This window comes from Acomys minous (genome assembly GCF_964271855.1).
Source record: "Acomys minous genome assembly, chromosome: 16".
NCBI lineage: Eukaryota > Metazoa > Chordata > Mammalia > Rodentia > Muridae > Acomys > Acomys minous.
In genome coordinates this window covers 12,694,111-12,706,862 of record NC_140498.1, presented here as the reverse complement: position 1 = coordinate 12,706,862, position 12,752 = coordinate 12,694,111, and the positions used below count along the sequence as shown (strand labels likewise).

Below are 12,752 nucleotides of genomic sequence, written 5' to 3'. Positions count from 1 at the left end.
CACAACAGTACCTCAGTAATGTACTATTAGCTCTCCAGGCCCTGGAGTGGGCTCCACTACCACCCTCCTTCCCAGCTCTCTACCTTCCACAGTAACCTCGGCACTGCTCTGGGCACTACCCGCCTGGCACCGGTAGACCCCAGCATCAGCCGGGGTGAGGCGGAGTATGCGTAGCTCTGCCATTTGGCCTTCCAGCACCATCTTGAACTTTTCTGATGGGGCCAGGGGGGTGTCCTCCTTGTACCACTGCACAGCCTTGGGGGCCGGCCTGAAGTCACAGGACAGGACTACAGACTGTAGCTCGCGCCCTGCTTTGGGCTCCAGTGGCCGCGTCAGCACCACAGGGATGTCTAGAGAGAACAACGCAAAAGCCGGGCTGGGTACCACAAGAGACCAGACCATGCTGCCTATCCTAGGCTCTAAGCCACTTGCATCCACAGCCCCTACAATGTGCCTGTCCTTCTCTTTTGGGGGTGTGTTCCACATACTCCTCACAGTTAGCACACACCTCTGTCCCAGCCGGCATACGCTGCCTCATGCTGCCCTGCCCCATAACCCTGCCGTGCTTGAGTGCCCACATCCTACTTGTCAGGTCTCTGTCTACAGTCTTGCCCCCCATGCCCACCCTCACTAAGCCCACCCATGTGCCACCCTGTGCCCATGTTCTGCCACACACTCTGTCAAGCCACTGAACACTGTCCATCAGCAGCCTTGAGCCCAAGCATGGTTGCTTTGGCACAGGCCACCTCACCTATGCCTGGGCACATTTCCTAGGTTCTGCTGTGGCACGCCCTGTCCACTTCCAATGTGCAAGCCCCTGAGGCTTAGCAAACCACACCCCCAAGCCATGTCCACCCATGGCCCTAAACTATGGCCACCCACATCCCGGAGCTGTGTCCACCCCTCAGCTTTGCCCCACACCGTATGCTAACCTGAAACAACAAGCTGGGCAGTGGAGCGGGACTTGCCGATGGTGAAGTGCACAGCCCCGGTCATGGTCGAGCAGGTCTTGTGTAGCGTCAGCCGGTGCACAGTACCGTCTTGCTCCAGCCCCACGTTTGCCCCTGCCTGTAGCACAGTCTTCCCAAGGAGCCACTTGGGCGGCCTCACGGAAGGGATGGAGGTTTCACATTCAAACCAGGCAGGGGCAGGCTCCATAACTGTCATGTCCTTCAGGCCCCGCACAATAGTGATAGATTGCTCTGTGGATGAGGGGCGGGTCACCCAGTGGAACCCCACAAGAGGGAGCAGACTCCCCCTCCTACCTACTGCTTATTCCTTATCTCTCCCCACCACGTAACTATCGGCTTTCCCCAGCTGCTGGGGTGTCCCCCCCATTCAGACCCCTTTCAGAGGGGGGGGCAGCCTCCAAAATCGCCAAAGCAAGCCACAGAAACCACAAAACCTTACCCCACCCCAAACCCAGGAGGACTGTCCACCCCTTTCTTCCATACCTTCCACAAAGAATTGGGCACTGGTCTTAACGTCACCGGCGTCACAGGTGTAGGTATCCTCATCCTCAGGGTGCACGTCATTGATGACCAACTTGCGGTAAAGGCCGTCGCTGACCACCTCATACTTGGGCCCAGACTGCAGCTCGACTCTGCCCTTGAACCACCGCACCTGGGCACTGGCCCGGGACACCTGGCACTCGAGCACACCACGATGTTTTTCCATGGCAATCTTGTCCCGCAGTGGGCGCAGGAGGGTCACGGGCAGTTCTGTGGACACGGTCAGGTGGGCATCAGGATGGTGACCCGGAAGCTTTGCCCTGGCAAGCTCCTAGGAGCCAAGAGACTGACCTCTACTCAAACCAACAGCCCCATGCCTTCCACCTGGGCCAGCAGTTGGCTAAGTCAAGTGTTCTACCCAGGCCTAATCTAGAATGCTCTGGATACAACTGACCGCCAGCAAAGTAGAGCTTGAAGTCCTCACACCTCCTCTCCCTGCCACCCTGAGGAGACCACACCCACTGCCTTCTTCATGAGTCATTGCTGCTCTGTCTGGGGGTTGGGAGGGTGGGGGTCCCAAGGCACCCCAGGCCTGTGGCAGGCCAGCTGTCTGTAAGGCTCGGCTCACCATGTCCAGTCCTTCTCCTCACCTTTCACTCGGAGGTGGGCTCTCGATTCTGCGTTCTCAGCTACAAACTTGATCTCCCCCGCATCTTCTGCCAGGACCCTCCGGAAGATGAGAGTGTATGTTCTTCCTGGAAACAAAGGACACTCGGTAGTGCTGACAGAGAGGAGAGCAGCCTGGGATTCCCATACACACACCCTCCTGCCCCTCTCACCTTCCTGCCGGATGCGCACGTTGTCACTGGGCCGGAGCTTACTGGATCCGCGGAACCACAGGCCCGGAACCTCGTCGTGGGACACCTCACAGGAGAATGTGGCACCTTCCTTCTCCATCACCTCCACATCCTCCAGCGGCTTCGTAATCTGAACACTGCGGCCTGGGGGAGGGGAAAGGGGGCCATAGGGTGGTCTAAGTAAGAGCGGCCTCTATAGGCTTATACATTGGAGTGCTTAGGGAGTGGCGTTAGGAGGTTTGGCCTTGTTAGAGGAAGTGTGTCACTTGCTCATACCAAGCCAAATCCCCCCTCCCCATCCCTCTGTCTCGCTCTATTTCACCGGTACCACCAGGTCAGCCTGTCTGCCACGATAACAATGTACTGCGCCTCCAAACTGTAAGCCAGCCCCAGTGAACGCTTTCCTCTATAAGAGTTGCTGTGGCCATGGTGTCTCTTCACAGCACGAGAACACTGACGAAGACAGCTGGCCTGTCCAGAAGCATAGAGTACTTCCGGCACAACGGCAGGCAGGCTTGCCGCCAGACTTGAGGAAGCAGAGGCATAAGGAAGCACTCACCCACTCACTCACACCTGCCAGTTTTCCCCGCCTACCCTGGCCCAGAACTCACCTTGCACCTTCAGAGACGCAGAGGTCTGAGCATCGAGGGCGTCACACACATAGACACCCTGGTCCCCGGTCTCACAGCGGTAAATAACAAGACTCCTGCAGGTTCCCTGGGCCGCTATGCTTACGGCTTTGCCTGGCCGCAGCTCCACGCCATCCTGTAGGGCAGAGAGGACTGGTCAGGCACTGGAAAAGGGGTTCACCTGTGGGATACCCTCAGGGAAAAACAGAGAGGAGAGCTACCTTCAGCCAGCGCACATCCACCGGCCGCGACAACTCACACTCCAGGGTCACCTTCTCTTTCTGAGTAGCCACCACATCCTGTAGTAGTCGGGTGAAGCTCACAGGCAACTCTGAGACAGGAGGTCGGGAAGGAAGTCACCCAGTCAGGAGGTACGTCCTTATACAGTGGGACTGATAATAGTCACACAGGGGGGTTTCCACTTTCCTCCTGGTCCTCACTTACTCACCAGTGACTATGAGCCGTGCAGACGTGTGCACGCCCTCAGCCCTGAAGGCCACCAACCCGCTGTCCTGTGGCCGCAGCGCCGAGAGTGTTAGGATGTGGATGGGGCCTTGCACAGCCAGGTGGCATGTGGGTCCAGGCTGAAGTCGCAGGCCGTCTCGAGTCCAGCTGCCCTCCACATCAGCGTGGGACAACTCCACATCCATGGAGGCCGTGCCCTGCTCCTTAGCCTCCACCTCCTGCAAACCTCGAACCAGCCGGACCTGCCGCACTGTCAGAGGGACACTAGTGAGCTGGTGAAGCGAGGAGGGGTCCAGGCAATAGCCTCCAGTCACCATCACCTTCACCCAGCTCGACTCAACCCCAGATGACCCCCCAGAGCCTGACCCTTCACATCTTCCTCCATCTCTTCCCTCCTCGGATCCACTTCTTGCCAGAACCAGAGTTCTGCCTGCCTCCCCGAAAGGAAGCCCCGCCCCTCCTCACAGCCTGCACAAGACCACACCTCCCACTCTGGGAGGCCACACCTCCCACTCTGGGAGGCCACACCTCCCACTCCAGGAGGCCACACCTCCCACTCTTAAGTCCCACCCTCTTAAGTCCCAAGCCCAGGCTTACTTTCTACATTGAGCTTGGCTTGAGTCTTGTCATCTGGTGTCTCACAGCCAAAGAAGCCGCGGTCAGTAAAGCCCACGCTGCGCAGCACCAGACGGTGTCGAGCGCCCTCAGCACGGATCTCCACGTTCTCGCTGGGCGACAGGACTGCAGCATTCCGCGTCCACTTCACCTCAGGCCAGGGGCGTGTCAGCTCCACCTCCAGTGTCACAGAGCTCCTCTCCTCCACTGTCTGTGGCTCTAGCTTCTTTTTGAAGAGGACTGGCGCCTCTGAGACACAGAAGGGCAAAGGTCATCCTGGCCACTTTGGCTTGCCCAAGCTCCACCCCTGGGCCAGCCTGAGTCCAGGCCCAGAGAGCCCCACCACACGAGCAGTCCCATTTCAAGTAGAGCCTCAACCACAGACGTTATATAGGTGCATTTTATAAGGGGAAGGCATTTAAGGCTGTTTCTTCCTCAGCATCCTCCCATGCATCTGGATAGAGCCATTTCACAACCCTTTAGCCACTGCCCCATTGTCTGCACTTTAACAAGGTCCAAGGACTCATGTTAAGATATATGGGGATAACAAAGGCTCCAGTGTGGGCCTAACTGCCCCATCATCTCCCCTCCCCTGGGAGGCACACAGGCCTTCATCACCCCCACACTCAGGAGCCAGCCATGCCTGCCACTTCTTCAAACACAGTCCTGGTTCTGGAAGCATATCCCTACCTCCTGCTATTAAGCGCACTGGCTGCCAGCCTCGCTCCTGCTTTGCCATTGCAGACTCAGCCAGAGACCACTTCCTCCAGAAAGCGGTCTCTCTGGATTGTCTCAACCTCACCCCCTCCCCTGTCAAGTACACTTAAGGAGAAGATAGGTAGTGCTCCCAGCAAATCACCTCTGTCCCACCAAAATCAGTCAGACCAGCCCAACACAAGTAAACAATACGGGGCTGCCTCATCAGCTCATGAGGAGTGAAGGGCACCTATTGCAAGGAGCCGCTGGACATCCTGAAAGTCCTGCCAGGCTCCAGCTTACCTCTGATCCGGAGGGCGGCAGAAGATGAGGCACCCTCAGCCTCCACCGTGACATGGCCAGCATCTTCCAGGGTCAGGCCCAAGATGGTCAGGCTATGGGTAGCCCCACTCTGTGCCATAACAAACTTCTCGCTGGGCTGCAGCTGGGTGCCATCTTTGTACCACATGACTGCTGCATCGCTGGGGGACACAACACACTGAAAGGTGGCCTCTTGACCCTCCTCTGCAACCACGGCGCTCAATCCAGATGTAAACTTGACCACTCTGGGAACTGCAGAGGGAGAGTCTATGTAAGAGGCCATGGGAAAGGCTTCACAGAGGACCCCGCTCCCCCCACCCCCGCCAGACACACACATGGAAGGATGTCTCCCCCAGGAAGCCACCTTAGCTCACCCACGGGTACCTTTGACAGTGAGCCGTGCGCTGGTACGGTCATCGCGGCTCTCACAGACATACTCCTCTGCGTCATCCTCTCGAAGGCCGGACACAGTCAGTGTGCGCCTTGGCCCCTCTGATGTCATCTGGAAGCGCTTGCCCTCCCGCAGCTGTGTGCTCCCACAGCGCCACACAACCTCAGCCTGCTCTGGGCTCAGCTCACAAACCAGCTTCACGGTACCACCCAGTTCCCCTTCGACAGGCTCCAGGGGTTTGGAGAACTTGGCGGCCACCTCTGAGGGCAGAAGAAAGTATCAGCCAGTGTCCTGTACAGATGCCCATGTGTCCCGAGCCCCACTCTGGGCCTGTGGGACACTGCCTGCCAGTCTTTCGGCAGGGGATCCTGGAGGAGACCCAGCCTCCTGGCCCCCAGCCTCGGCTTACCTTCCACCTGCACCGGGAAGTCCTGTCCTTCCTTGCCCACGCGGCAGCTGTAGATGGCGCTGTCCATCACCTGTGCGCCTCTCACGGTCAGGGTATGCGTGTCACCCAGACTGGTGGCCTCATGCCGCTTACTGCGGCGAATCTCCACGCCATCTTTGAGCCAGGCCACAGCAGCCGCAGAGGGTGCAGCCAGTGTGGCGGTCAGGACAATGTTCTCATGTTCCTTAACCACCAGAGGCTCCCTGCGGCTGGGTCTCTCTGGAATTTGGGGCCCGGGCTCTGGTTCTGCAGAGAAATAAGAAGACATCAGAGTAAGAGCCAACCGTATAGGACTCTCCAACAGCAGTGTGTGCTAGCTGCTGCCCTTCTGTTGAGCCAACAAGGACATACGCCTCCTAAGAACCATCATCACCAGCACCATCCCAACCAAGAACCCAGAAGGCCCACCCACCAGGGGAATTTCAGCCCACAGGCCAGCATGGTATGGAAGAAGAGGGGGCTAGCACCCCAAAGCATGACTGGCCTGGCCTGGGATGAGGTTGGAAGTCCATAGAGGCAGCCTGAGAAGGAAACACTACTGTCAGAAGCTAAGTGTGGGAAGAGATGGTGTGGCAAAGCCTCAAGCAGCAATTGCACTTAGAAAGACCATGAGCTTGAGACAGAGGGGCTGTGTCTGTCGTGGAGGAGCTGTGTCGTGGAGGAGCTGTGTCATGGAGGAGCTGTGTCATGGAGGAGCTGTGTCGTGGAGGAGCTGTGTCGTGGAGGAGCTGTGTCGTGGAGGAGCTGTGTCGTGGAGGAGCTGTGTCGTGGAGGAGCTGTGTCGTGGAGGAGCTGTGTCGTGGAGGAGCTGTGTCGTGGAGGAGCTGTGTCGTGGAGGAGCTGTGTCAAGGACCACAGTTAAGGACAAGGACGGCTAGGAGGAAATAGTAGTGGCCAATTCTGGGCCAACACCACGGCAACACACTATGTCAATCTTTGTCAGTCTTTCAAGGTAGTGTCAAGCCTGCAAAACCATCCCTGGGAGCCTTCCTGGGAGCGGGGCTGTACGGGGCGATGGGTCCTGAGACAGTTAAGCTCAAACATCTGCTTGGTTGGATTACGAAGTACCTAGAACATCGTGAGGCACTCCCCTTTGAAAAGATTACAGGTGAGCCATGTTGGGGCTGGGAATAAAAGCCAGGTCCTGTGCAGGTTTTCTTAACTACTATGCAATCTCTCTAGTCCCATGAAGCACACATTTGTGTGAGTATGAGTGTGTGGGGGGGGTGGGGGGAGAGAAAGGGAGGGAGGGAGAGAGGGAGGAGGAAGAAAGGGGAGAGGGGGGTGGGAGAGATCCTTAGCTGAACGTAAACAGAACAAGAGTAGAGGGCTGGACGCCAGCGCCAGTCATCCTTGCTTCCTGGCCGTGGATGGAAAGTGCGAAGCTGCCTCATGTTTCTGACGGCCACAGCTCCCCATCCCACAGTGGACTGGATGCCTCAACCCCTGAACTAAGAGAAACCCCTCTCTTCTTCAAGTGGCTTGTCAGGTGCATGACCACGCCGACCAGGTGAAAATAATAACCCAGGCGCCAAACTCACAGCAGTGGCTGTGGAGAGGCTAGAGATGGGGGTGCTGCGGAGGGCAGGGGAAGGGGGCTGGGAGACCGGGATACAGGGGACAAGGGGGAGGCGGGTCATCCTGGTCCAGGAGCAGGCCAAAACAGGCTTCCAAGCTGAGGCCACCACACAGAAGCAACCTACTGCTGAACTACCAGGCCAAAATAGGGCCCATGGACCTACAACAGGGAGAGCAGGCTCTGAGCCTCAGGCCTGGACGCTCACAGCCCACAGGGACTCAGAACTGAGCCCTTTCCCCAGAACTTGAGGGTTAACAACTCTTGCACCTGCAGAAGACAGCCCAACAGAACTGGTGATGAGGAAGGCAGTGGAGGCAGAGAGGGGCAGGATGGCAGGAGACACCAAGAATACATGAGGCAGGGGCTATCCTCAGAGTGCAGGGGACAGGAGAGGAATAAAAGGGACAGAGACAGGGCTGTAGGAACAAGACATGGAGCCTTTGTGCCTCTGAGTGGCCAGCTGCATCTCTGCCCTGAACCACAACGCAAGGCTTGGTGTCTTGACACCCACCTGGGACATCCAGATGGAAGGAGATCCTCTGTCCCCCGGCCTCGCAGCTGTACTCCCCAGCATCCGCCTTGCCCGCCTGCTGCACCACCAGCCTCCTGGAGCAGCCCGAGGCCTCCACTCGCACCTTCGAGCTGGAGCTCAGCTTCTTCCCATCCTTGAACCATGTCACCTCAGTCTGGACCTGGGCCACCTCGCAGCTCAGTGTGGCACTGGCCCCCGCCTCTGCCTTCACCTCGCTGCGTGCCTGCTGCTCCTTGGCAAACACCAGCTTAGTGTCTAGGAACAGATAGGTACACACAGGGTCAGAAACATTGTCTAGGTCAGAAAGGGCACCTGGGGTTGGGGGGAATGGATTGGATGTGGTGGCCATAGGACAGAGCACCCTTCAGGCTCTGCCCTTGATGTACAAAGAGACCCCAGCATCTCTTGGCACAAAACCAGTCCATCCACACATCCTACCCTGACTACAGGAGGATTCTGTAAGAGGCTAAAGACACATCTGCCCTCCAGTGACAATGGTGAGTGTGCCCAGGCCTGTGCAGCATACATCCTCATCAGTGCTGAGAGTTCGGAGGTTCCATACCCTTGCCTGCTCTGAGCATCATCAGCTGCTGTGTTAAGGATGAAGCCTTGACTGTCTGTGGTTCTACCTTGTGTTGATGACTCACCAGGTGGAAAACCATTCCTGGATCTGGCCACTAGTGCTTGGTTTTCCATGATGTAACATTTTCACCGTGGTTAATGGTGCTTCTGCCCCATTCATGGTCAGCTTGGGGCGCTCTTTATATATTCACATACTAAGGCTGGGCCTGCAGTGTTAAAACCTTCCCCATCTGCCATGAGTCAGTTGTAAGATAAACTAATGTGAGGTTTCATCAGCGATGAAAGCGTTGATTTTCATCTGTGTCCAGTGGGTTTATATCTACTTTAAGTAATGTTATCCTGAGATCTTCAATAATCCACAGGGTCTGCTCAGAACTCTTTATCCTCCTCAGTCGAGTCTGATGCAGCCAGGTGATGTGCCTGACGCTTCCTGGCAAATGCCACTAACATGGACCCAAAGAGCCCTAGGAAGGCTGTGGACGGGAACAAGATGTGACAGAGATGAAAAGCCCTCAGCATGGGGACATCTCTCCAGACAGACAGGAAGGAAAGTACCTTCCTGGGACACCCTCCCCATTCAGCGTCCTGCTCAACACTGGATTCAACAGGGGGACGGGAAGAGGGGAGCTGGGGAAGGGAATGTGAACAGAAAGACCACCGGGACCGCCGTGGTCAGTCATGGCTCACCATGGGCCTAAAGTAGAGAGGTGCACAGGGTCAGCCATGGACAAGAGCCAATCATCACTTCCATGCAAGGCTTGGTGTCTTGACACCCACCTGGGACATCCAGATGGAAGGAGACCTTCTGTCCCCCGGCCTCACAGCTGTACTCCCCAGCATCCGCCTTGCCCGCCTGCTGCACCACCAGCCTCCTGGAGCAGCCCGAGGCCTCCACTCGCACCTTCGAGCTGGAGCTCAGCTTCTTCCCGTCCTTGAACCATGTCACCTCAGTCTGGGCCTGGGCCACCTCGCAGCTCAGTGTGGCACTGGTCCCCGCCTCTGCCTTCACCTCGCTGTGTGCCTGCTGCTCCTTGGCAAACACCACCTTTGTTTCTGGTTGCAAACAGATACACAGAGTCAGAGACATTTTCTAGGTCGAGAAGGCCACGTGGGAAAACAGCTTGAATGGGTCAGCTGGAGGACAGAGCTTCCTCTAAGGTCCTCACTGGCTATGACCAGGAGAAGCCTAAGGGTCTCTCAGTACAAAAACAGATCCTCCACATAGGATGCTAGCACTGTAGGAGGGCATGTGACAGAGTGTCTGTTGCTTCCATGAGGGAGGGCATGCAGGTTCATAGCACATGGGTCTCTACCCATCCATGACAACAGAACACCACCAACGGCACTGTTCAGGGAGCATCATCACCAGGGCTGAGGATCCCTGAGGCTCCATGCCCTTGTCCTGCGCAATGTCAGCTGCTATGTCAGGAAGGGGCTGGGCCAGCTACAGTTAGACCTTGTAAGGGTGCCCCACCAGGAAGGCCAACCTGGTTTTGTTTGTTAATGCTTGGTCCCCCTCAGTGTAACATTTATTTAGTGACCTAAGGTGTTATCAAGCCTTTTTCATAGTCCTTTTTTTTTATGTGCATTGGTGCTTTGCCTGCATGTATGTCTGTATGAGGGTGTCAGATCTTGCAGGTATAGACAGTTGTGAGCTGCCATATGGGTGCTGGGAATTGAACCTGGGTCCTCTAGAAGAGCAGTCAGTGCCCTCAACTGCTGAGCCATCTCTCCAGCCCCTTTAATAGTCCTTTTATGCATCCTACATGTATTCACATTATGCATCCTACATGTTTTCACAAGGTCAGTCATGGGTGTGAGCCTGTTACTAAGCACTTGCAAGGCCAACTTAGCTCCTCAACACCCACCTGGGACATCCAGACGGAAGTAGACCTTCTGTCCCCCGGCCTCGCAGCTGTACTCCCCAGCATCCGCCTTGCCCGCCTGCTGCACCACCAGCCTCCTGGAGCAGCCCGAGGCCTCCACTCGCACCTTCGAGCTGGAGCTCAGCTTCTTCCCGTCCTTGAACCATGTCACCTCAGTCTGGGCCTGGGCCACCTCGCAGCTCAGTGTGGCACTGGCCCCCACCTCTGCCTTCACCTCGCTGCGTGCCTGCTGCTCCTTGGCAAACACCACCTTGGGCTCTGGGGGTAGACAAGGATGCACAAGGTCAGAGACACTGCCTAGCTCAGGATGGTCACATGGGGAGAGAAGATCTGGAAAGGGGTAGCTGGAGACCACAGCGCCCTCCAGACACTGCACTCACTGTGCCAGAGCCTGAGCACCTCAGCATAAAAGCACAGTTCAAAAATCACTGTGGAGAGGGATGCCATGGCAAAAGTCCATACAAGACTTCTGCATAAGAGGACTATAGGTCAGGACACACATACACTGGCCCTACAGTGACAGTGGAAAATCTCTCCCAGGACTATATTGGGCCTTTCCTGCTTTGAGGATCATTTGCTACTGTGTTGAAGAGGTAGCCTGGACCATCAGTAAAGATTGAATAAAAATAAATTTTAGCATCTCGCAATTGAAATGTTCTTCATTCTTTCTTCATAAATGTTTGGCTCACACATTCAAGAGATCATCTCTTGCACAGTCACCAGCAAAGGGCCTCTGGGTTCTCCTTGCCTGTCTCACCACCAGCTTATACCTTCTCCATTGTCTCCACTGTCTCCTCCTCAGAAGCCTGAATGTGGTTCATTAGACACTGAATTAGAAGCTTCACACTTGGAATACTATGGTAACTCTTCTTATGTACCTTATTTTTTGTTTTTGTCTTGTTTTTGTGAGACAACTGGCTGTCCTGGAACTTACTCTGTAGACTAGGCTAGCCTTGAACTCACAGAGATTCACCTGCCTCTGCATGCAAATTAAAGAGATAGTTTACAGAAAAGGAAGATAGGGGGGAAAAAGCAGAAAAAGTATCATAAAAGGATTATGATATCCTTACTGGCCATGGTTACACAGGCCTTTAAATCCTAGTACCTGGGAGGCAGAGGCAGGCAGATTTCTATAAGTTTGAGGCCAGCCTGGTCTACAGAGTGAGTTCCAGGACAACCATGGCTACACAGAAAAACCCTGTCTTGAAAACCCAACACACACACACACACACACATATTTATATAGATAGATAGATAGATAGATAGATAGATAGATAGATAGATAGATAGATAGATAAAATCGTGTGTACATATGTCTGAGTCTGTCTGCACCTATGTGTCTGTGCACATGGGTGCCAGTGCTAATGGAGTCCACTGATCCCTTAGAGCCGGAGTTACAGAAGGCTGTGAACTGACTGGTGTGGGTGCTGAGAATCAAACTCAGGTCCTCCGCAAGAGCAGACGCTTAATCACAGAGTCATCTCTCCAGCCCTAATTCTCCTAGCATCATAGAACTTATTGGCTCTTACATTCTAATATTAAACCAACCTTACATTCCTGGGATAACGTTTTCCCAGTATACTCTTTGCATCTCACCCCAAATAGCTTGTTAATATTTTTAATAGATTATTTCCACATCCATGAGAGATTGGCTTGTGCTTTCAGACTTTAGTAATGCGTGTCATTTTTGTGTCAATATTGTACTGTACTATCCACATAGAACGAGTTAGGAAGTTTATATATACCCTTGGGTTCTAGTGGAATGACCATTACACAAAACTATTTGCTTCCAGGATATTTTTACCAATTTATCTACAGGCTACTGAACTCAACTCTTCTCCTACAATATTTTTTTTAATTTCAGTATATGTGTTCATGTGTGTTCATGTGTGTTTGCCTGTGTGTTCATGTCTGTGCGTGTATAGTGTGTGTGTGTGTGTGTGCCTTACTGCTGGTGCTCACAGAGTCACAGCTGTAAGAAGCTCCAGAGATGAAGTTCCAGGCAGTTGTCACCTGATGTGGGTGTTGGAAATTGAACTTAGACCCATCACAAGAATAGGGGGTGCACTTCACAGCTGAACAATCTCCCCAGCCCCTCTCCTATAACAATTATGAAATGGTGTTTATTGACTTTAAAAGGCTATATGCCTATTAAAATTTCATGGGTCGTCTCCCATAAGTTTTGATAACATGTCTAAGGAATTGACCAATTTAATAAAGCTCTTCAAAGCTGACATGTGTAAAATCATGTCATTCCCTTCACGTCGTTTGTCATCTGGGTCCTTCATTTGGTCCTGACA

The 12,752-nt window shown here is 54.5% G+C and overlaps 1 protein-coding gene across 1 annotated transcript in view; it reads right to left on the bottom strand.

Annotated features, from left to right (window-relative positions):
* The window catches only part of OBSCN (obscurin, cytoskeletal calmodulin and titin-interacting RhoGEF), a 119,480-nt gene that overhangs the window by 66,265 nt on the left and 40,463 nt on the right, over positions 1-12,752 (bottom strand). Inside the window, exons 20-34 of the mRNA XM_084760935.1 lie at positions 10,435-10,710; positions 9,344-9,619; positions 7,964-8,239; positions 5,835-6,119; positions 5,419-5,685; positions 5,017-5,286; positions 4,000-4,266; positions 3,386-3,652; positions 3,159-3,268; positions 2,920-3,073; positions 2,291-2,452; positions 2,102-2,206; positions 1,455-1,721; positions 933-1,202; positions 84-350 (exon numbers count right to left, since the gene is read on the bottom strand). Coding sequence (XP_084617061.1) covers positions 84-350; positions 933-1,202; positions 1,455-1,721; positions 2,102-2,206; positions 2,291-2,452; positions 2,920-3,073; positions 3,159-3,268; positions 3,386-3,652; positions 4,000-4,266; positions 5,017-5,286; positions 5,419-5,685; positions 5,835-6,119; positions 7,964-8,239; positions 9,344-9,619; positions 10,435-10,710 — 3,519 coding nt within the window. The remainder of the gene's footprint in view (positions 1-83; positions 351-932; positions 1,203-1,454; positions 1,722-2,101; positions 2,207-2,290; positions 2,453-2,919; positions 3,074-3,158; positions 3,269-3,385; positions 3,653-3,999; positions 4,267-5,016; positions 5,287-5,418; positions 5,686-5,834; positions 6,120-7,963; positions 8,240-9,343; positions 9,620-10,434; positions 10,711-12,752) is intronic.